The sequence below is a fragment of the Siphateles boraxobius genome, unplaced genomic scaffold, assembly GCF_051911475.1.
Source record: "Siphateles boraxobius isolate OS27281-9 unplaced genomic scaffold, OSU_SipBor_1 12, whole genome shotgun sequence".
NCBI classification, from domain to species: domain Eukaryota; kingdom Metazoa; phylum Chordata; class Actinopteri; order Cypriniformes; family Leuciscidae; genus Siphateles; species Siphateles boraxobius.
The window spans coordinates 22,402,049-22,426,980 of NW_027508722.1; the positions used below are offsets into that span (position 1 = coordinate 22,402,049).

Below are 24,932 nucleotides of genomic sequence, written 5' to 3' on the forward strand. Positions count from 1 at the left end.
AAACTTGCCTTGTTTGGTTGTTCAGTTTGTTGTTGTGTGGGCTGAGACATGTGGCTTTTTCCATTCTGTTCATAGTGGTTCTAAACGTTTTATAACGCTAATCTCAGGCTTCACTGAATAAGATATAAAATTAAAGCATGTATGTAGTGTAACCTCTTTTTTTGTGTGACTCTAAAAACAATTTTAACATTATAGGAAAATGCTTGTGTGAAAAACTGGCTTGTTTACCTTATTTTAAACAATCCATGTAGATTAAGAAGAAATGTGATAGCATGCAGCCATTTATTGAAGCCAGCTGTGAATTTATCTGGTGGTGGTGAGATTCAAGACACAAAATAGATAGCTTATAAACACATTAACCTAAAACAAGGTTGAAAAAAGCACATTTAAAATATTTGTATAATATATATATATAATAAGCATATTTATTCAGTACCAATATCAATTAGATCACTCATATGACAAATGTATAGTTTATTTGATTTTAAGGTATTTAGAAAAGAATACAAACATCTGGAGAATATGCTGGACTTTATTTTGTTTAAAAGAGAAGGGACAGAATAGGCTTTTATTGACATCTGGAGCAAAAAGCTTTGGCCATTCTCCAATAAATCCTTGCAGTAAAACATACATCTACTTAATACAACACATGGCAGAGAGCACAATTCAACACGTACAACAGGGGACAAAAGTGTACACTTCAAGAGCTACCAACTTTATTACAGCTGCCATTTCATCTCAACATGTGTGCTGATATGTTGTAAAAGACATTACTTAGATTATTTCTGTGCATTGGACACCATCGGGGAAAGACTGAATCTGATCAATCATTACATTGTTTCAATGAAATAAAACCTGTTTCATGGGGGGGAATGAACAACCTAAACTGTCTGCCAGTTTTCAAAAAAATGCAGGCTGAACTGTTGAAATCAAAGTCCTGCCTTACCAAACATCTGAGCTGGGATACCTGGTTGTCAGACAAGCAAATCTATTGCTCACCCAGCCAACGCTGAGGTAGGTACTGTCCACTACCAACAAACCAGTGGGTCAAATAGAGAACAAATTATTTATGGGTTTGAGGTATTAGACAGTCTTAATCTAGCTGGTAACAATTTCTTCCACTAACAAACCTGACCAAAGCAGATTTTTTTTTTTGCACTGCACACCTAGAGCGCTCCCTGCTACCCAGAGGAAGTATACAGATTAAGGCACTTAGAGATAGAGATGACTGAAGTCAGAATGAAAATGCAGAGACTGAATTAAAAAAAGAAAGAAAAAAAAGTGTTGGATGCTTTCAAAAACTTTTGGGAAAGATGACACTGATGAGACAAGTTAGCCAAAGAAAATGTCTGTTTGCATTTGAAAGCACAAGCCTCTCTTAAGATATTTACACACATAAAGCTGTAAACAACCAAATGAAGACCATTATGAATGTGTTAAACCTCCCTAGTTTTCCCTGATCAACTGTAAAGCTCTGAGTAAAACATCATATAATGTGCAAAAACCTTTCACATTAGGTGATGTATAGATAGCACTAAACATACTACTAATAAAGCTTGGGAATTTGTTTTTGGCACCAACTCCTTCCAGTATTTTCTATTTTTATTGTTCTGGTAAATAAAAGAATGGGAAAATCCTTATGAACAGCAGTTATGGATGGTAAATGGTCTTTGCCAATACTCTGGGTCCAAAGAACAGTGGTTTATTGTGCTTCAAATGGAAAAAGGGTAAGCTGCCTCAGTGAGCCCATAGTGAACAAGCCTAATGACTTAATACAGGCCCCTAAACTTGTGGCAGCTGATCACATTTTACCATGGCAGTTCCAGACCACTGTAGCATTTGGTGAGAAAATAAACTACAACAAAAAACAAAAAGTCATCTTTGCGTCTGTCTTCAGTAGAAATTGTGCAGAATGCCAAGCATTGGTCCCTTTATTCTCCTAAAAGAAAGGGAGATATTGGTACATTACAACTGAATAGTCACACCTGTATATTTAAGTTGAAGTGCTTCAGATCATGGCCTTCTTACCAGTAAGGGTTAATTAAGCTCGCTTGCTTTGTGAGCAGCCTCCTCCTCATCAGGGTTCAGGGAGTGAAACTCTGCCACATACAGGCTCTTATCAATGCTGCTGGGTATGGGCTTTATGTCAGTCATCAGCTGGTCCTCAATGCCCTTTAGATTGAAACGATCTTCTGAGGTGATCAGGTTAATGGCCAGACCCAGGTGACCGTACCTACCTGAGAACCGGGAGAGAAAATTCAATTAAGACAGAAACAGATAAAAAAAAAAAAACACAAATGATAAATGGAAACCCTACAATAATAATCAGTTAACTTCTGATGATGTTGATGGTTACCTGATCGACCAATACGGTGCAAGTACGTCTCTGCATTTTTGGGGAAGTCAAAGTTGATGACTACATTCACAGCCTGGATGTCAATTCCTCTTGTGAAAAGATCTGTGACAGGTAAAACACCACCAAAAATGTTTCAGAAACATTTAGGAAAATCCCTTAAAATGAGGATTAGTGCTGCGAATGTGGCCATCCATACCTGTGCAGACCAGGTTTCTACACAGTCCGTTTCTGAAGTCATGGAACACACGATTTCTGTATTCCTGTGATAACATAAAATAATTTAGGAGAACACAAGAACATGCACAGTTTTTTTTAAGTTTGGAGTCTGTACAATTGTTTTTGAAAGAAGTTCCTTATGCTCTGAAATATTTGAAAAATTTATTTGATCTTGCTATTTTAAATTAAGTTTCTAATTTAATTTATTTTAAAATATCACTCCATTATTCTAGTCTTCCGTGTCACATGATAGATTCTAATATTCTGATTTGGTGCTCAAGAAACATTTCTTAATATTGTTGAAAACGTTTGTGCTGCTTAGTATTTTGTGGAAAACATGATACATTTTTTTCAGGGATAGAAAGTTCAAAAGAACAGCATTCATTTGAAATTTAAAATATTTTTAACAATATAAATGTCTTTACTGTCACTATCGTTTCATTGCATTCTTACTGAAAAAAAATCATTCTTAACAACTTTGGAATTATGTAACTGCCTTCTGAAGCTGACCTGCATCATCTTGGCATGGATGTAAAAGCAAGAATAGCCAAGCTGTGTGATCTTCTTGGCAAGGAGTTCCACCCTTTGAGTGGAGTTACAGAAGATGATAGACTGGTTGATTTGGAGCTAGGAAAAAGTGATATCAAATAAATACAATTAAAAGAATTTCTCCCTAGGTGAGAACAAATCATTCAAAAATGTAACTCCAATGTAGTATGCCAAAGAAGCTTTGGAGTAATACAAATGGAAAAATACCAGATGTTGGAGGGAATGTCCACTTACCCTTGAGAACAGTGTGTTGAGACAGTGCACTTTCTGTCTTTCTGTCACATAGGCATAGTACTGAGTGATGCCTTTCAGTGTCAGCTCATCCATCAGATTGATTTCATATGGCTTCTGAAGGTGTTTGGACTACACAACGGGGCAGAGTCATTAGCATGATTAAAGAATTTTTAGACAAAATGTGAGAATCTGGATATAGTAAAATGTTTTGCACATTAAATCCCAGATATTCGGCTATAAAAAGTCTAGGATGATTATAAAAACAGTATCTCTCACCATAAACTTCTGCACACTGGTGGGGAAAGTGGCAGAATAAAGAAGAATCTGACGGTTTTTGGGCAGGAAGCTGATGATGTCCTCAATAAGCACCACAAAGTCTTGAGAAAGCAACTTATCAGCCTGTGAAGAACGAATCGGATATTATGAACTTCCATCATATTAGCATTCATTTAGAGAGGATGGTTAGTTGGAAATTAACTCTTTTTGCATTATTTTTCTCACCTCATCCATCACAACCATCTGAGCTTTGTCAACCTTGGCCACACCTTTCTTTATCAAGTCAAGGATTCTTCCTGGGGTAGCTATTATAACATGTACTAGAGAGAAAAGATATTAAGGTTAACAGAAGGAGAAAGAGGGATTTCATTTAAATAAAAACTCTCATGATGACTTGGCCCCATAAGTGGTTTCAATCCTGGTCCTGGGGACCCACCGCTCTGCTCACTTAGCATGTCTCCCTTATTTAACACACCAGATTCAGATCATCAGTTCATTAGGAAAAGATTCATGAACGGAACTTCAGTGTCAGATAACGGAGACATACAAAATGTGCAGTGCGGTGGGTGACCAGGATTGAAAACCACATTATAAAAGGGGTGTCCAATCCTGCTACTGGAGGGCCACTATCCTGCAGATTTTAGGTCCAATTTAAATACACACCTAAACCAACTAGCCAAAGGATGTTTCTCAATTCCAAGAATGGACTTGCATTCTTGCCAGGCTACTTTGAAAGAACTGACTTGTACGGACACAGAACACATCCTTGTGAGAATTGAGATTTGCTGCGATCTTGTTGCTCAACGGACCGTCCCAACATAACAGAAATAGCGGCCAATGTACGATAAATTAGGGCTGGGCGATAAATCGATTTTATCGATTAACTCGAATGTGTAGTTTACGCTGATTTTTTTGTAATAAAAATCGTTTTTCCTCTTTAACAACCGTCGACGCTCCCATCTGGGCTCCCGTAGTTCCGACGGGGCTCAGCGCTTGCCATGATAGAGATACACAAACATGGAAAATGAGCAAGACCGCGGCAGCAGAAGCACACCCGCCGACAATATTTACAAGCTGAATCTGCAGGGCTGCCAACTGTGAGAGACGCAATTTTGTCATTTTTTACACGCTCTCACGCCACACAATTTTCTCACGCAGAGAAAAATCGCGAAGCAAAGAGAACACTGACACAGACAGAAAAGACAAAGCAAGTTACTATCGATATGAAACAGATTCTCAGCTCTCAGATTCTGTCAGTTTTATTATGAAATTCAAACAATAAACACCGTTTGGCGCTTGTAAATGTGACGTGAAAGAACGCTTGCAGATCTCAGTTCAAGCGGCACGTGAACCGATCATCTGTTACTCTTTACTACCAACTTACCGAAATGTAATAAAAATCGATCGATCAATGTTTTTCAACCGCGGAAAGATGTCCATAAAACAGCTGGAGAACAACATATGTCACGTAACGTTACATCTAGGGCTGCAGCTATCGATTCTTTTTGTAATCGATTAATCTAGCACTTGATCGATTAAACGAGTAATCGGATATTTTTTTTGTGTGTGTTTTATTAACAGAATAGTTATATTAAACTTGTGTCCATTTCAGTTAAAGCTGTTATAAGTTATATACTATAAGTTATAGTATTCAAGTTATAAAGCTATCTCATATGTGAATTTTCCTTTAAGATGTTATAATAACACCACTCTAAGCATCTGAGCATATTTGTGAATTCTGGTAGTTTAACGCTGAAGAAGAGCTGTAACGTGACTTGTTGAACACGCAGTAAAAGCTGACGCACTTTTGTTCCGTGCGTTTTAACTGAAAAATGAGTACTCCGAATCTTTATTAAAAACCAACAGGCTGGGGACTTAAATTTTTTGTTGTTGTCTGTATTTGGCAGACGTGAAATACAAACAAGGTCTCGCAAAGACCCGCATCACGTCCCGGTGTTTACAGTGAATGCATGCTGAAATTATTGTTGCGTGGCTACATAAAAATTTAAGCATATGTGATGCATTGCTGCAATTGGTCTGACTGGTGTGTGTGTGTGTTTGGAGGGGTTCTTTTTTAGGCTATACTCTTTCAATTGAACGTGATAGTTACGTTCACAACTTAAAAATGTCATCAAAGACATTTAAAACAAAATAAAGTTAAAACTTGTTTTGAACAATTTCATCTGCAGATTGATTGTAAGTAGGGAGAGAGAAAAAAATCGATTTAAATCGTAAATCAGATTTGTGAAAAAAATCTGGGATTTTTTTTTTTGCCATATCGCCCAGCCCTACGATAAATACAACAGAACATCGCAAACAAATAACCTATGACAAGATTTCATATTATAGACATTAATTACATATTTTTAACAGTTTTATTTTTATTTGTGAAAATGAGTATGTATGTTTAATGTTATCCTTTGTCAATTTTAAGATTCGTTTTATAATGCTAATAAAAATACAGCTGGCTTTCTCCAGGTCTTTATCACTATTAAAATTAAGCAGAAAAAAAAGGACAGGCAGACAAATATTTCCTTCACAGTCATCACGTATTTGCGATCTTGCAGCGGGAACAAGAAGTTTAAAGCTCACAGGCTTCCATACATCATTCGTACATACATCTACGGTTAGATTCTCTTAAGTCTGCATTGGATGCATCCTCGATATGAAGAACAAATCTAGGTACTTCCATGTATCCTCTTGTATTTGCATTCTTGAGTACTGGAATTGAACTTTGACGATTGATGACGTAGCAAGAGAGCACAAAATCGCTTAAGAACGCACATTGAGAAATGGCCAAGGTCTTCAGGAATGCCAGAAACCTACAAGCTTGTGTGTGGAGGCAGGATGGAGCTAAACTGCAGGATATAGACCTTCCAGGAGAACATGGGACAACCCTGCATTATAATGAAGTGCATATAATTATGAGACTCCTTATGTAACATCATTGCTCAAGGAACAAGGAAGCACAACTTAAAAATTGCTCAAATGTCTGGTCTGGTAAGACTTCAGAAAAATAGTTGGTAGGTGTGATATCCCGACAAAAGTCATTTTGAGTGTTCCACTCGAAATACCGCCTTTAGGCAAATTTCCAGCTCAAACTAAAGAACTCACTGAACTTTAATGCTCAATGAAGAATTAACCCTAAGATTGTCTGCAAGGCTGCCAAGTGTTAATGTAAATGTTTTTTTCTCTTTTTAACTTCAATTTTATGACCCTTTCTTTAATTCTCAAATCACAAGCATTTTAAAACTTGGGAAACTCAAAGGAGAGGAATCCAATTACCAGTCTCATCAAGACGCATGATGTCATCCCTCAGGTTGGTGCCACCTGTTGTAGCCATAACCTTGACGCCACCAAGGTGCTTGCTCATGTTGATACTTATCTGGCTCACCTGCAGAGCCAACTCACGAGTTGGTACCATTACTAAGGCTAAAAAAAAGTTATATAAAAAAAGAAAAATACATTTATACACACACTAGTATCAATACAAACTTCAATTGATCAAAATTGACAGTTATAGACTTTTACATGGCAACAAAAATGCAGTTCAGTTTAAACTGTTCATCAAACATTCCTGAAAAAAAGTATCAATGTTTCCATAAAAATATTAGGCAGCACAACTGTTAAAAATGATAAGAAATGTTACTTGAACAGTAAATATCCATATTAGATTGATTTTGAGGATTCTGCTTTCCATCACCGTAATAAATTACATTTAAAAATACATTAAAATATTTTAAATTGCAATAATATTATTTCACAATGTTACTGTATTTTTAATCAAATAAATAGAGGCTATGTGAGCATAAGAGACATCATACCAACCCCAAACTTTAGATGGGTAGTATATGTAATTAATGTATAGAATTTTATAAATAATTAATTCAATGCATGTCAAACCTTGAACATGGTCCTTCTTCAGATCAATCCTTTCCAAGAGGGGGATGAGGTAGGCTCCACTTTTACCTGTGCCATTTTTAGCTCGGGCGAGAATGTCCCTCCCAGACAAAACAATGGGAATACTCTCCTCCTACAGAGACAGACAATGAGGGATATAAATATAAGGACAGGCACATTTGACAACCATTCTAAAGGCATAAGCCAAGCAAATAGACCACAGTTAGACTACCTGGATAGGGGAAGGCTTCTCCCAGCCCATCTCGAATATACCCATCAGCAGTTCCCTCTTAAGGCAGTAATCTTCAAACTCGTTCCCCTTTGTTGCAGTCACATCCTGTCAAAAAATAGGGCATACAAATGAAACAAAAAACGAAAAAAGAAACTGGGAAACCAGCAACCCATTCCAATATAACCATCTAATAAGACACTAGTTTAATTACTTACTGTGGTTCGCACTCTCATGTCTTTCGGTGGAAGTTGCAGGCACTTCTTCCAGTCATCTCCAAACCTAAAAGAAATCGTTCAGGAAATGAATTTGACTTAATAGATTATACAAGATTTATTTATTTTATTCATAAACAGCTCAACTAACATGATACTATGAGGGATCAATGTCAAAAGGTACCAGACTCTTCAAATAGTATTAAATAAAGACTACCTGATACCGGCACTGCTTCTGGGTATACTGCTTCCTTTCTGGGGCATCACAGGTATTTTTCCTGACTGTGTTGAGGAAGTAAGTGATCCTGACTGCAGGATCATAGGCTTGGACTGTCCATTCTGTTTGGTCATTTGCATGACTGAAGCAGGGATCTCTGTTCTCGCTGTAGCCATTGTCAGATGTTTTCCTCAACTGTTTCAATCAAATGTATCTTTTTGTGTGGTTTTTTTGTGCTACTTTGAGCTATTTGTTAAACTGTTTTACTGTTACGCTCAATGCGATTTTGTGTAAGCAGTTTCCGGTACGTACAGACCTCTTAAAAAGAAGAGTGTCTGGCGTATAACTATTAATAATAATAAGCTCTCCCAAAATAGGAGAAAATTATATTTATATGAATAAATATATCACAAGCCTAGAGTCAAGTACAAAACAACTAGCAAACAAGTACTTGTAAAATTCAAGTCTTGCAGAAGGATTTCAAAAATGCAAGTGAGCAAAAATCTATTAATGCCTTCCAAAAGTCACTTTTACATTATCCCTGAAAAGTGACAAGGTAATCACTTTTAATTCTTTTTTTTTCCTTTCTTTTTTAAACAGTTGGATTGCAGAAATCCTGAAGTACCCTCTGTTTTCCTTTTGGTATCCAAAAAGTATAAAGTATTTACATTCAAAAGCAGGAGGCTCAGCTAAGGATTCTTAATGTGCTCTTAAAATTCTAGTATTCTCTTCGTCACGAGGAATTTCAAATTTTGCTCAGTTTCACTTGCTCATATTTAACCTGCTGAAAAACTCCATCGACACAGGGATTTCAAACTGAAAGTCAATGCAGGATTACGAGTCCAAAATTAAGTTAACAGTTCATAAATGTTTCCACTCTTGGCTTCGCGATGTCTTGTTTCTCCTCACTTTACTGTCACAGTTCCTGAACAATTTAGTGGAGAAAATCCTGGAACACCTGCCAAATATGAAAGTTATAAAACAAAATTAGGTTTATACCAATGACAGGCTATTTCTGACATCAAGCAAAGGGTTAGTTTCGCAGTTTATCTTTAAATACACATGAACAGTTGTGTTCAAATCATATTAAAAAGAACAGAGCATATATAGTACTACAACAATAATACCTCACTTTCAATACACAAACTAACAAGACACCCGCGTTTAACTAACGGTTTCAAACACTTGTTAAAAGTGTGTAAGCGCCTGGAATTCGTATGATAATTCAGATTAATAACACATCCGTTTCAATTTGAATCTGATTTGGTCCTTCACTAATTAGCTAAAGGTTTAACGCTAAGCTCTGAAGCTAAAGGTGTGCGCGAGCGTCAAGAGTTGTTAGCGGTGCTAACTGAGCTAGCCGACAAGCACCACAAAGGTGGTTTATCGACAAAGTTTTTTTCGTTTCCGATTCAACGAAAGAGTTCGCGAATACAGTAATATAGGTCAGACCTTTATGTATGAACAACTTAGCGCAAAATGTTTTTTTGGGGGGGGACAGAGTTAACCTTGTTTCCTGAGTTTAGAGATCGGTTAACTAATTATATATATATATATATATATATATATATATATATATATATATATATATATATATATATATAAAACATACTATTAAACAGCATGCTAGCTCAACCTGCTGCGGTACATTGTTAAGACAGGATAGCTTAGCTAAATGCTAATAAGAGCGCAAGAGAGAGAGGCTGTGCACGTTGGGAAAGATAACTAAATTTTAACTAAATTCACGTTTGACTATGTTTACCTCCTAAATTTGAAGGAGTTGGATCTTCGTGGATATGATTAATTCTTCGAATGTTTCTTGAGAAATTCTTTGTTGCTGTGGCTTTTGTCTCTTCCGTCTCGAGATTTAACATGGCCGTGAGCTGAATTGATCTCGGAGAACGTAAACGCATCGAAAAAGCGACGTCGACCAATCAAGTGACCAAGTTTGAATTTGGTGGGCGGCACCGTAATCAAATCCACCCACGTACTTCTTATATGGGCACTTTAGTGCCTGTGGATTTTCAGAAACATTTATCATAAAAAATCATCACCCACCACAACTTTTATATTTCATATCAAGCATTCCCAAATATTTAGTTGAGGTGATAATGTTTCGTCATGTATGAAAAATTATCACATTAACATGAGTATTAATATAAATATTGACGATTTGGATCATTAGTTTTAAACATGAAATAATGTATTTTTATTTTAGTTTAAGGTGAATAAATAAATACATCTATACATAAAAAAGAATTTGAAAAGTAGTAAAAAATTATAAAGGCATGGGAAAAGTGAACAAAAAGCATTGAATTTGTTGTTGATGTTTGAAGAATCATGTCCGCTACTGTATTATACAAATATTAGTCATGAAATGCATAGATATGTATAAAAATATGTTTTTTTATTCAAAGTAAACTAGGTTACTTTATATTGCTGCACTTATATTCACACATTCCTATACATGTATACTATTACGTACAAATGTATACATTACTGTCAGCAATATCACCATTAAGTACCTTTTTTGACATTCATATCAAAGCCCATGTCTGTATCATGTTAATCACAGTTTCTAAAGATTCTGCCAATGGTTTTAATTCTCCTGTTACCAGTTACATTTTTTCACACTGGCTTTCTACAAGATTATAAATTTTTAGCCAGTGAGTCAAAACTCATAATTTGTCACATAACTTCCCCAGACAGAGATTTCAAGCTGCCATTAAAAGATTTGCACTGAAATAAAATTGGCACGAGCAACAATTTTGGTGTGATCAACAGGTACATAAACAATATATTTGCAAAAAATCTCAATCTCAAAATGCTTTCTTTGACAATAGTGGACAATGTTCATTGTAGATAAAACTATCCTGACCTCCAAATGCACTGTACTTGGTTGATATTGGCTGTCATGTGTGTACCCTAATGATACTCTTTTGAGGGTCTCACTGTGTGAAATAAAATTTTTGACAGTCACAATTTTTTGTAAACATGAATGCGATTAGAGATTTTCTGTCATAAGAATTTGGGTAACTTAACTATGGAAAATCTGTACATGGGAAAACCAAAATGCTGTCAATAAATATACAGACTCCACAATAACCCCCCAATAACCCCCCATTTATCAAAATATGATAAATATCATAGCTTTTTAAAATACATGACAAAATCACAATAATCATTTCAATTACATAGCAAAACACTTGGTAACACAAATATACAGTTATATTATTGATTTAGCAAAACATCATAACATCAGCATCAACTTATAAAAATTCGTAAGATTTGAAAAATGTTTAGATACATATACATGTTATAAATCAGTCAGTATGTTGTCCAACCACAAATAATATTCAAACACCACTTATAAAGGAATCTTTTCACCCAAAAATCATTATTTACTCACTCTGGAACCTTACTAATTGAAGTCTATGGTCACCAAAGCCATTTAGTTACTACATATGATCAAACAGGATTTTCATTTTTGGGTGAACTATCCCTTTAAGAGGGTCAGCTGTTTAAATATCTAGCAGCTATCAACTCACACCTCTTTCTTCACTGTTTACACTCACAGTAGACATGTCTGATTGGTCACTGCTGCGACTGGATGGCCGTGATTGGTTACCAGCTCCCTGTGAGGAAGAGCCATATGCGATAGGCACAGGGATACTGGGGAGTAAGATTATCGGTGTATCTGAGTAATATGGAGGTCTTTGAATACCAGAGGGATAGTAAAGAGAGGAAGCGATTAGAGTCCTTTGGATGTGAGAGACAGGAGGCTTAATTTGGTCGTACCCAGACGATGACAGATATGGGAAAGGATGGAGTGCCATTCCGTAGCCTGCCCTGTTGTCTACTCCTATATTATGGTGTGTCCGAGGCAACATTTGCAGAAGGGTTTTTTCATTGCTGTTCATCGGTGATTGACGTTCTGAAATGCTCTCCGCTGACTGACTTCGTGGTAAATTTGGAGTCACAGGAGAATGCGACGTACTGCGCTGAAAAGTGGGGGTCATCTGGGGAGAATGGTTGGAGCTGCCAGGGGACAGAGAGCCTAAACGGGGAAAAAAATTATTAAAAACTATAAAATTGGCCTTTAAATGGCCTACTTGAGGTGTTTAGAGATAATGTCACTCTTGTAATTTCAGAGAGACTCTTACCATTACTGCTAGGTAATGTTTTCCCATTGCAGGTGCGAGTGCCCCTCCCACGCAGCACATCAGACACCTTAAGACAAAAACACATAAATACTTGTTTAGATGAGTTACAGAAGTTATGGTGACACACATGGATAGATTATGGGGACAATGTTGTTGTTTTTTAAACTTCAGGGACCTTTAACTTGAGAAGCCTGGAGAGGACTGACACAAGTTGTACTAGAATTGTTTTTCGCTTTCAGGTTTTAATATCCCCCTGTGGTTATAATCATGTTTTTAATGTTTTTTATATGTCTATGCGGCGTTTTTAATATCCTTTAAGACAAACCTTGTGCAAAGTCATTAGTCAACATCATTGCTGAGTATATTCTCCTTAAAACTGCAGTGATCTAAAGAGAGTTGTAACCAACTTTAAAAAATCACATCAATGTACGGGCAAGCTTTAGCATTAACTGCTGCGAAGCAGGGGAGTCTCAAGAGAAGCCAGTTTATTCCGGTATATTTTTCTGTTGATATGAAAAATCGTGTACATTTAGCATTATAGCGGGCGAATTAGGTACTTGATGTATATTACTATGTTATTATCAACTATATGCCTTTCTCCACTGACGTTCTGAGTTGTTCAAAGCGTTTCTAAGGATGCTGATTTTTAGAAGGCAGACTTGAGATGGCGAACGGCAACGGGAACATGGTTTGTGTAACATTAGCAACACATTATTAGCTGTTTGACAACATAGTCAAACAAAAGGCTAATTAGCGAACTAATGGATCCACGTATACTACATGAAGCAAGGGCTTTACATTCAAGCTATTTTAAGGCATGAAGTTATTTTTTTTCACAGGACAAAAAAAGTTTAAAAATGTAATTTTGGTGATCAAAGATGAGTTTTAAAGGATACAATTATTGACTACAGGGGGACTTTATAATGTTTTAATTATGAGAAATAGATTTAAAATTCTGAGATTTTAAATCACAAATTAAATCACTAGTTGTAATATGAAATGCTATTTTGTTTATTTTTTTCTTAGAAGTAATGGACTCCATGAGACTTCAGACAACAATAATGTGTCTTTGGTGACACATCTTACTGGTAATTAAGGTGTATGGTTAATATGCAATACAAATGAGCAATGAAAGTTTTGTGAATCACCACTTGTTGGCAGTGTTCATGTACTATATATATTCTATTGACTTTATTAACTATTATAATAAAAGACTTAGTGACTTTCTCTAATTTATTTCTAAATATGATGTTGATAAACAGAAAAAAGAACTTTATTTTGTAAATAAATACATAACTAGGCAAGACTAATAAATATAAAGTACATGTTTTCAAATGCACTACTGCCATTCTTTCAGTTCTTACCTTTTTGTTTTTTGCTACCATAATGGCTGTGTCATTGTGGTTGTTTTTAAGACTACTGTCAGCTCCATTCTTCAGCAAGACCCTGACAATCTCTATCTGACCTCTGCCACTGGCGCTGTGTAAGGCTGTGTTCCCACTATAAGACTGTGCGTTCACATCACACCCACTCTAAATGTCACAGCACACAGAAAAAAACATTGTTAAACACTAATAACTGCTTCTCATCCACTCTCATACAAACACTGAGTAATAATGATTAATAGTTAAAGATTTCAGTCTCATAGTTATACATGTTCTTTCCTGTGCTCACCAACAGAGAAGTATAAGATAAAAATGAAAGGAACAGACAAAAGTGATGATCAAGAAAATGAGTGGCTGAATAGCTGACTCATTGGATTTGACATCACTTGTGAAGTGTGAAAAGAATTCAACAGAAAAAAAGATATGTACACACACACCTCGATCAGCAAGATGACCATGTCAATACAGTTGTTTTCTACAGCGTGAATCAGTGCACTGCGACCGCTTTTATTATCCTGTGTTAAAAAAGAAAAAGAGACATAATAAACAATTGAACCATAGAGATCATAATACACAACTAATTGTGCCGATACTGCAGGGATATACACAACTAATTTCGCCGATACTGCAGGGATAGTATCACATCTGAAAGCATAAAGATAGTGGATATGACAACAAATTCACTGACCCCAGCGTTGATTTCAGCTCCGCTCTCCAATGTGAGTCTTGTCAATGTTTTATCTCCTTTCTGCACAGCCAGGTGGAGGGGTGTCAGACCTTAAATTAAACAACAAATTATTCATGCAGTAATCTGAATGACCCACTGAAGCGAGTTTCGCCATGTTTCTTTCAACAATACACAAACAAAACACTAAAACTCTGTGTTTCTAGGGACTTTTCGAATGATGACAGCAACAGGAAAATGTCTCATCTTACATTTCTTACACATGAATGAAGCCAGTATCAACTGCAAGTACTGTTTAGGACAAATGATAATACTCTGAAACTCTGAAAAAAAAAATAAGATAAAACACTATGAAATAAAATAAAATAATAGTAATGGGTTAGTTCAGCATACTTAAAAAATTACAGTTTTCTTTAATAGTACAGAAGTGGTTATCAGTTACAAGAGGGAATTATTGTGTCAGAATCCACAAATAAAGCTAGATGGCGATATACTTCCCTCCTTCCTGATGAGCAAACATTTTCCAAAACATTATCATACATTCATGCATGAAAATCCATGACAAGCAGCTCTTTTTCTGTCTGCCCCCCAGTGGAACACAGCACATAGCAAAAAAGTTCGGCCTTCTGAAGATGGCATGCATCATTTTCCAAAGTGTTGGATAATAACACAAACAGGATAAATGCTCATTTCCAGTTATATATTTGCTTATATTGCTGTACTAAACAGGACCATATAGTTAAGAGAGCTGTTGTGTTAGCACATTCAAGTGGTGCTCACTGCAGAGCCAAATGGATGGATCTTGACCAAGTCAAGCTCCACCTCTGTGGATTTAAGGCGTAAAGCTTAACCTTATTATGAAATAACATTTCCCTATTGTGCTACAAAAAATATATGCATTTAATTCTATAAATATAACATTCTAGATGTAGGTCCAGCACTCACCCTCATAGTTCCTGATCTCCAGGTGGGGCAAAGGGTTTTGAGGGTAGTGTCTGAGGATGACATAGAGGCAGTCTACATCTTTGTGCTCACAGCACAAGTGCAGCGCTGTCTGTCCATTACGGTCCAGAGCTCCGGGGTCAGATCCTGCATCCAGCAAAGCTTTCACCAGAAAAGGCTGTTGGGTGATTACAGCCAAGTGCAATGGTGTCTGAGAGAGTGAAAGAGAGAAAGAGAGTTTACTGATTCATTTAATCAAATCCACAGTGTATTTAAGGGCCAGTTATATTTAGACCACATGATCAAAACTCTTATTGCATGTCAATATTTAAGCTGTGTATCAAAAAAATCTACTACTCTGATGTCTCATAAGGTGATCAGGTTTATTTGGACTAATAGGTTGAGTCACATCCTGGTGTAGATTCCTGTAACCGTAGCTGCTAACATGGAACTTGTCTAACAGGTTAAAGGTCAGTTCCACAGATCTGATGAGATAAAACTGGGCTAACGCCTCTTTGTAAACAGCTATGCGTTGACTTATCTAACACACAAACAAACATACCACTAGAGTGTAAATATGATTTTTTTTTTTGGGGGGGGGGGGGGGGTTAAAGGATTAAGGAAATAAAGAAAACCAAAGAACAAGTAAAACAGTAAAAGAACAAAAATGTATTGTAAAGTAATCCATTTGAACTATTAGTGAATAATATTTTGGTAAAATATTCACATATTCACTCTTTATAGAATGCAAATATGCTAAAAGTAAATTTGTAATGTTTCTTTTCACTTCAGTTATGGAATGCATCTCATAAATGATTGCCTATATTTTCATATAGTAGTTTGGATCACTGGATATTACTGTCAGTTGTTTCTATTGCATTTCTATTTCTATCGTGCTCAGCTTCTGTGAATAGTAAAGCCCACCTTCTTTGGCCATATTTGATTACAATGTCTATGGTGGTGGTTACAGCCCTATGTACTATAAATTGATTAAACTAGAGTGATACATTTATAGAAAACATACACTTATTTAATATTTAATTAAATATTTAATTTTCACCTATAAATTAACCGACATAACTGTAACATGCCAAAGTTTGCGTGTGAGCTTGGTAATCTTGGTCAAACCAATCATGGAGAACTTTATTTTCATTTCCTTCACCTGAGGTAAATTCTTGAGAACTAGCGTTGTTGAAAGCAGTTAAACAATAAAAAACGTCAAGGCTTACAGACAAGAACTGAGAGTCAAGATAACACACAGCACTAGTTCATTCAATGTAAGCATATACTGGTAAGGAAGAAAAATAAAGCATTACTTTAGTCACTTGACAGTTCTTGAAAATGCAAATTATCAATCTTGCATTCAGACGTACAATAAAATCATATATCCATTGGAAGTTAGCATTTCTGCTAATATAGGAAGTTAAAACTGCATAGTAAGTCAAATAATCTATTGTGTATGTTTGTTGATAGAGGAAGATTGAGAAAAAGATAAAGAGAGGTTTGTGGTTTTTAATGATACCCGCTAAAGATTAGCATCAGTTCAGGCTTGCTAGCAGGTAAACTTGGTTCTTGGCTAGCACACAAATGGAGACTGGTTTGTCACTGGAGGGAGGATGTTCCAGTAAGGCACAGTAGAAAAAAAAGTACAGTGAGAATAAAGACAGAAATTCCTCTGGTGTCACAATGCATTTGGCCCTCCCTCCCTATGAAAACAACTCTCCTATTTCCCTGAATCCTGTCTGACTCACAAAGCATCACACACTCGAGTTTTGTGTGTATGTGCTAAAAGACATGTTACCACACACATAAAATTTGATGGGGTTTTCTTTGTGCCCAGATCAATCACTACAAATCTAACTTAGAAACAGTGATGGATAAAACACACTCACATCCTCTTTAGGCAAGCCCTGTGTAAAAAAACAGGAAATTGTATAAGAAAGGACGTCAAATTACATTGAGTAGAGACGTTTTAGTGCAATAGTACCTTTCTCATTTTACAATTCCAATGAACCTGCAATAACTGACCAATAAACCACCAATAAAGGTTTAAAGAGGACATATAAGTGCTTGGAAGAGCAAGAGGGGAGAAAAGGAGGGACGAGAGAGACAGAGAAAGGGAAAGGAGGAGCCGGAAATGATAGAGCAAATGGAGCGATGAAGGGAAGAGATAGATCAGAGAGGGAAAATCCCTTTCCTCTCCCCTGCAGTGAGTTCTTAGACTCACATTCCTGTGTGTAAACACAGGAAAAAAAAGAAAGAAAAAATGGGAATGTTGGATGAATAAGGAAAGTGATTGAAGGGAAGACTCATGACACATGCATGAGCCAAAAACACGCTCTAGCGAACTGAAACTAAATCTTGCATGATTTAGCATTGATGACTGGGCTGAAACAAAAACACAAGGACAAGAAAAAAAGGTAAAAATAAACAGTGCACTCAATCCATGCAACAAAGATATGAATGCTGTTTTATGCATTCATGTCACACTTTTGAAATTAAACTCATTTTAATTCCATAATGTGACGTATGTGAAGCAGGATATTTAATGCTAAATAAATTTTGCATTGCAAAGCCAGATCTAAATAACTGAAAAATCCATGATAAACCAGCATAAAATGTTTTGCCAGTCTTATGTGGTTTAAGCTGGTCTCCCAGCCTGACCAAGTTTGTGGTTAGCTGGATTTAGACTGGTTGGCCATCTGGTCCCCCAGCATGACCATCTGAAAAGTGCACAAAATCCCTCTAAAACCAGTCAACAGAGCAGTGTGACCAAGCTGAGCAAGGTAGCTATTTGGCTATTGTTTAAAGGCCCCTATTATGCTATTTTAAACCCTCCTAATTTTGTTTTGGAGGTCTACTACAACAGGTTTACATCAAAGGTAAAAAAAAATATGATGAATTATGAATTATGACGACTTGATTGATGAATCAGCCTCTCTAAATCCCTCCTTTCCGAGAGCCTGCTCTGCTCTGATTGGCCAGATGGCCCGGTCTGTTGTGATTGGTCTACCACGTACAAGCTAAACGCCCATTACCATAAGGTCGCGTGTCCACCAAAACGTTTTTAGCCAGCTGAAAACGCTAGGCACTCAGCTGAAAACGCCTAGCTATGGGCGCTTGAGGGCATTTTGCAGCGCCGCATTTTTTTTTCAGTTAAGTCACTTTGCTTGTTATGATACGGAATATCCACGAAAGTGTTACTAGTATCTCATTTCACACATATTTTGTTTCTGTGTTGATTCTATATTAAAATGTTGATACAATGTAAGGTATTTTCTCTGGCTCTTGTTTTAAATTATTTTGTTCCGTTATTATGCTTGTTGTTGTCAACTGTTGGCGTTGAACAAGCAGAATGTGGAGGTTGGTGGGTGTGATATTTGTCCTGCCCCTCCTCCACTGTGATTGGACGGTCTGGTAAAAAGTGACAGTGATGAGCGCTGCGTTTTACCCCAAAGTTGAACATTCTTCAACTCAGCGCTTCAGCATGAAAAAAAACGCTCAGTGCCTCATTACGCTCATGGCGTTTAAAAAATGTGGCGCTCCCATTGAAAACAATTGGAAAAATACGCCAGCTGCGTGAAAAAATGCTTTGGTGGGCTTTCGTCAGCAGCACCGGAGGCTTCCTCAGTCCGAGGACAGTAACAATGACATCGATTTCACCATATCAATCCGAGCACGAGTCCGATGATGAAACTAGTTATTCAACCTGAACCCCCATCACACGGACGACTTGAGCAGGACGTTTCTCAGTGATATGCTACTCAGTTTGAGTTACATTATTAGATGTTGCAACTGTAATTCCTCACCATTAGCATTTACAAGTGTATGTTCATCAACAAACCGATGTGTATATTTCAAATTTATTGTTGTGCACATGCGGGAACTGAATCAATAACAGCGCATACATTAGCCGAGCACTAACGTAAAGGACTGATGTAACATTGTAAAACAAATCTTGATCCATCCTTTATCTTCATTCAAAGTAGTAAGAACGACAGATAATCTGCATTAATAGACACAATTTTAGGTAATAGTGGCCCACAACTGATTAGCAGAACCATTTCAGTAAGACAGTGATAATGTGATTTAACCATTAGCCGGAAACTTACACAATACAAAACTACATATTTTGAACACCAGATAGAAAATATATACACCAATGATTATTTATACTTACAGGTTGTAATTCTGAGGAACAAGCTGGTCCAAATAAACTGAGAACCGATCTTTCAAGAGCAAGAGTTTTGCGAATCCCGTGTTGAACTCCCGCAAGATTTAAGAGACAGTCGTCAGTACAGTAAAATAACCCGGGCAGACAACGTGCAACATAGGGGGGGATTGTGCAAATGTATCTTCTAGTGATGTAGAACCGCAAAGCAGCAGGTTTCGAATGAGAAACAACTCGTTAAGGCGGTTCAGAGTCGATTCTTTCTTTTGGGAGACAATAACTTTATTTATCATGCACTTTCGACTTTACAACTTTGAAGAACGGTTAAATTCACAAACAGCTATATAACACACTGCATGAAAGGGAATATTCGAAAAACCATAATAGGGGCACTTTAACATTAACATAAAATGACACAAAAATCAAAAATAGATGGCATTGTTTTTTCTTTTGAAGTAACATGCACCAATGAATCATTCACAATAAGACCAGGAACATGCATTAAGGAAGTCAGCAGGCACTATTGATGATATGCTTTATGCTTGAAATTAATCCTAATAAAGCTATGCATAGTTAACTTATGGGTTAGTCTTTCTGTGAAGATATCTACGGGTCTCTAACTCGTAGTAAAAGCAGACAGGAATGTTTTACAATTCAGGGTAAAAAAAGATAATAAGATAAGCATGTTACAAGAGTGCAGAAGAGAGAGAGAGAGAGAGAGAGAGAGAGAGAGAGAGAGAGAGAGAGAGAGAGAGAGAGGGAAAGTCCCTTTTAATACCCTTCAAACCTCAACACAAGGTATGTTGAGAAACAACCCAGGGTGTGAGGGGGGTCATGTGACTTCTCGGAATGAGGATACTTAAGTTCAGATACATACAGCAGCAGCTTTAACTGCGTTTGCACATACACTCATTCTAGTATAAAAACATACATACTCCAGTAAACTGAATTCACTGACAGGCCATGCAAACAACTCATCAGCTGCGGTCTTGCTTGACTGATAATACGCAAAACACATTTGTCATGTGCACACACACACACACACACAAACACACACACACACACACACAGACACAGTGTTTTTCACATGTGCATTTAAAATGTCAGTGTCAGTGTTGGTCATGACAGACATGTGGACAGGATTTATAAAAGTGTGGAGCTGAACCAGAGACATGGCGATTCATTCTATCATGTACAATTTCTAGTGGTAGTAATAATGATAGCTGTAGTAACACTTTCCTCTGTATCGTACTAGTCAGCTGTGCATCTTCCTGCCATTATAATTTCACATTAATCATTGTATTCCCTCAGTAATCTTGGATTTGGAAACACCAAAACAGTAATTTTCTTCAAATGTTGCAACAAAAGTTAATCAAAACTCCATCTAAGCTTCAAAGACATGCTAATGTGCAGTTTACATTTCTGGGGAAATAAGAAATGAACACAGGATATAACACAAAAGTTAACCTCAACAATCTGACAGAAACAAGTTTCAGGCCGCGGCTAAGACATACACGCAGCTTCTGGTAACTGCCGACTGCCTGTGAATATACAAGCATTCGTGTTTGTGTGTGTGTGTGTGTGTGTGTGTGTGTGTGTGTGTGTGTGTGTGTGTGTGTGTGTGTGTGTGTGTGTGTGTGTGTGTGTGTGTGTGTGTGTGTGTGTGTGTGTGTGTGTGTGTGTGAGAAAGAGTGCGTCTGTACGTCAAGTGAAACCTAAACGTGAATTCGAGGTAATTTTTGATGTCTGGTTAGACATGCAATGGCGGTAATTGATAATGCGGTTGAGTGACAGTGGTAGAAGTAAGAGTTAACGCAACCAGGAGTTGCAAAAAGGAGATGAGCAGGATGTGAAAGCCTGGGAACAGTCTCACAGGTCTGTGCGCTCACAATGCTGCTGACACATGGGAGCAAGATGAAGCGAAGCACACAGGTTGCGTGTGTTGTGGTGGCCATGTGGTGAGCACACAAGTGGGCAGGCCAGTGACTACTAAAGGTGCTCAAATAACCGCAAACAGTACGGTGGCACTCTCTGAGAACAACAGTGCCCTAGGAGTAATTTCCTCTTCTGTTTAAATCTAAGCTAAATGTATCATGTAACAGTTAAGAACACAACTGTGGAAATTTACAGTTAACCAACATATGCCCCACAGGGACAATAACTCAGGTTTAACTAGCTCGGTGTTGTTTGTTAAATCCTCTTAATCTAACAATCACTAACATTAATTCCCTTCTTTACACCCCGCTGCAAAGGCCAATGTAGGTAATAACATTTTACAATAAGGTTCAATTCATTAACTTTAGTTAATGCATTAAATATCATGAACTAACAATACAATTTTATTTTACAATTACAATATTTCCTCTAGTATTTCTGCTATAATTATGACAAAGCTGCTTGTTTTTATAAACAGAAACTGGAAAACAAACAAAAACAATTGTTACTGAGAAGATTTTTTTTAAAGTGTTTTATTTAAGCAATACATACTTTTTTAATATAAAATATTTGAATGTATTAATAATTATGTTAATATTAATATTAGTTTTAATGATAACATAATAATTTGAATAATTTAAAGGGATAGTTGTCACTAAATTCTGACGTAATATCTGCAATTGACCCTTTGCAGGGAGTTTGATTGATAGGCGATCTGACCAATCATAATCCGCCGAATTCGCCATTTTTGTCCGACAAAGCAGTCAGGAGAGTTAGTAGATTAACGTTGGAGGGTTTGAACTTGACAAACGGAGTGTACTGATGTCTTTCCGCGGTTAAAACAACATTCCTTATGTTCTTTCATGTTTATTTGATGCTATGAATTAACTAGAAGGAAGAGATGATCGCTTCACGAGCAGCTTTAAGAGACTCTACAGCGATCTGTCACAACTCATTAAAGAGCCACAAAACGGTATGTATTGTTTAAATTTCTTTAAAAAAATGACCAAATTTGAAAGTTGAGACTTTGTTTCATATCAAAAGTAAACTGGTCTGTCCTGTCTGTCAGCGCGTTGTCAGTGTCCTCTTTGCGCCGCAATATATTTTTCACTGTGTGAGAACATGGTGTGGGGCGTGAGAGCGGCGTCGCTTGTCGGACATAGCAACAGTAACTGAAGGGGGCGGGTCTTTGCGAATGGTCAGTTGCGACTTTGTAACACACAATTCTGAGATTTGCGAGAATTCTGAGAATTGTGAGATTTAAACTTGCAATTGCGAGAAAAAAAGGAAATTACCTTTTTTATTCCATGGCGTAAACAAGCTGCCATATTAAGTTGTTTCATACTTGTATGAATTTCTTTCTTCTGCTGAACAAAAAATAAGATATTTTGAAAAATATGGGTAACCAAAGAGTTGATGACTTCCATATTGATTTCCCAATGACTTCCATAGTGTGGAAGAAAAAAACTATATAAATCCACTGTTTGGTTACCAACATTCTTCAAAATATCTTCTTTTTTGTCCAGCAGATGAAAGACATTCATACAGGTTTGAACAACTTAAAGGAACACCCCGACTTTTTGGGACTTTAACATATTCACGGTGTCCCGTAGAGTTAGATAAGTCCATACATACCTTTTTCATCTCCGTGCGTGCTGTAACTTTGTTTGACACACCCACCGCTAGCCTAGCTTAGCACAAAGACTGGATGTAAATGGCTACAGCTAGCATACTAATCCCAATAAATGACAAAATAATGCAAACATTTTCCTATTTACATGTTGTGATTTGTATAGTCACAGAGTGTACAAATAACAAGGTCGTATGAGACACACCCATAACCGTATAAATATTGGGAACTATATTCTCAGAAGGAGAAGCACTGCTACTTGGGCGGAGTGATAACCGCAGCACCTGAGACGAGCCGTGGTGAGGAGCCGAGAGTTCGCTCAGAGTTGGAGTAATAGAGTCAGCAATTACTAGATAGTAAAAGCATAGTTTACAATCATGGGTGTTCGCTGTATTGTAAAGAGCTGGGACAATAACCAGGAGAGACCAGGTAATACCATGATGCTTCATAGAATTCCAACCAAAAACGAATCAATGGCTATTTGCTCTGGATATTGATCCAAACACACCTGAAGAGATCATCAAGGCCCATCGTGTTTGCTCAGTACATTTCACTGAGGACGACTATTTTGAAAAAATGGAATATTTTCCACACGGACCATGAAACATGTGCTGAAGGATACGGCCATCCCATCGATAGCACAGACAGGACAAAGTAGATCACCTGCGGCTGCTGTAAGTGTTCCGTTATGTTTTTAGATGACTATATTGTATATCAGCTACCATAGTTTGTAATTCCTCGTCTGTGTATTCTGGCTCAAAACGATATGGTTCTGGATCTTGGTTTGATACCAATTCCTCAAAGTCAGCCATGATCATTATTCACGTCTGCTACTAGCTAGTTAGTCACGTTGGTTTTGTTGACTGAAACAACGGCGCGTATCAGGTGCTGCGGTTATCACTCCGCCCACTGAGAATATAGTTACCAGTATTTATACGGTTAAAAGATGTCTGTGTCTCATATGACCTTGTGATTTGTACACTCTGTGACTATACAAATCACAACATGTAAATAGGAAAATGTTTGTGTTATTTTGTCACTTATTGGGATTAGTATGCTAGCTGTAGGCATTTACATCCAGTCTTTGTGCTAAGCTAGGATAGCGGTTGGTGCGTCAAACAGAGTTACAGCACGCACGGAGATGAAAAAGGTATGTATGGACTTATCTAACTCTGGGGAATACGGTGAATAAGCTAAATTTCCAAAAAGTCGGCGTGTTCCTTTAAGAGGGAGTAAATGATGACAGATTTGGGTGAACTGTCCCTTTAACAAATAAAACCTTATTGTAAAATGCTACCTTTTTTGCTGTGTTTGTATACACCTTACCTGTCGTAGGTTATTGAAAATGTCCAGGTCTTTGTGGGCCCGTCGAAATATTTCAATAAGCCAACTGACCAGTTGGATGTTCTCCTTGACCACAGCAATGTGAAGAGGTCTGCAAATAATACACACATGCATTAATTACCTATTACCTAAACACAGTAATAACAGCAAAAGCAGCATGCATAGTCCTGTAAAGTCATTAGCATTTAACCACACAAACAAAACTAGTACCATCAAAATGTATAGAGATAAATTTCTTGTAACAATACAGGGTTGATTACTTTTTTAATGGCCCACAGAAGTCAGCCAACGAGTTCAAAAGGTTGACTGAATGACACTTCACCTGGTGGACTAAAGGTTTGTAAAAACAATCATGTGTATGACTCATCTTGTACACAGTGGCTTTTAATGCAACCAGTGTTGGTGAGTACAGGGAAATGCTTATCTCCCTATCATTTCACAGAAAGCCTCTCTGAGGTGAGAGTGTAGAAGTCAAAGTTTGGGAA

The 24,932-nt window shown here is 37.1% G+C and overlaps 2 protein-coding genes across 3 annotated transcripts in view; both read right to left on the reverse strand.

Annotated features, from left to right (window-relative positions):
• Nucleotides 1–514: 514 nt before the first annotated feature.
• Nucleotides 515–10,114, reverse strand: ddx61 (DEAD (Asp-Glu-Ala-Asp) box helicase 61). Its single transcript, XM_077212685.1, has 14 exons — nt 9,955–10,114; nt 8,193–9,150; nt 7,979–8,042; nt 7,764–7,868; nt 7,535–7,664; nt 6,917–7,063; nt 3,857–3,951; nt 3,632–3,754; nt 3,356–3,484; nt 3,083–3,199; nt 2,553–2,616; nt 2,357–2,458; nt 2,029–2,237; nt 515–1,939 (listed from the first exon to the last, which is right to left on the reverse strand). The coding sequence occupies exons 2-13, from the start codon at nt 8,366–8,368 to the stop codon at nt 2,038–2,040; spliced, it is 1,452 nt and encodes a 483-aa protein (XP_077068800.1). The 5' UTR covers nt 8,369–9,150; nt 9,955–10,114; the 3' UTR covers nt 515–1,939; nt 2,029–2,037.
• A 464-nt stretch (nt 10,115–10,578) lies between these two features.
• Nucleotides 10,579–24,932, reverse strand: part of bcl3 (BCL3 transcription coactivator) — a 29,873-nt gene continuing 15,519 nt past the window's right edge. For both annotated transcript variants that reach the window (XM_077212826.1, XM_077212817.1), the window contains exons 3-9: nt 24,430–24,538; nt 15,371–15,578; nt 14,429–14,517; nt 14,178–14,255; nt 13,720–13,887; nt 12,356–12,422; nt 10,579–12,249 (exon numbers count right to left, since the gene is read on the reverse strand). In XM_077212826.1, coding sequence (XP_077068941.1) covers nt 11,732–12,249; nt 12,356–12,422; nt 13,720–13,887; nt 14,178–14,255; nt 14,429–14,517; nt 15,371–15,578; nt 24,430–24,538 — 1,237 coding nt within the window. In that variant the 3' untranslated portion in view covers nt 10,579–11,731. The remainder of the gene's footprint in view (nt 12,250–12,355; nt 12,423–13,719; nt 13,888–14,177; nt 14,256–14,428; nt 14,518–15,370; nt 15,579–24,429; nt 24,539–24,932) is intronic.

Bases quoted from the DNA above. Each gene is read 5' to 3' on its own strand.
- ddx61 (XM_077212685.1), bottom strand. From the start codon at position 8,368: ATGGCTACAGCGAGAACAGAGATCCCTGCTTCAGTCATGCAAATGACC. The intron at 3,952-6,916 runs GTAATTGGATTC...TTTTCTCTCTAG, and splicing joins CATGCGTCTTGATGAGACTG to TACATGTTATAATAGCTACC. The intron at 2,238-2,356 runs GTAACCATCAAC...CCCGGTTCTCAG, and splicing joins GCACCGTATTGGTCGATCAG to GTAGGTACGGTCACCTGGGT.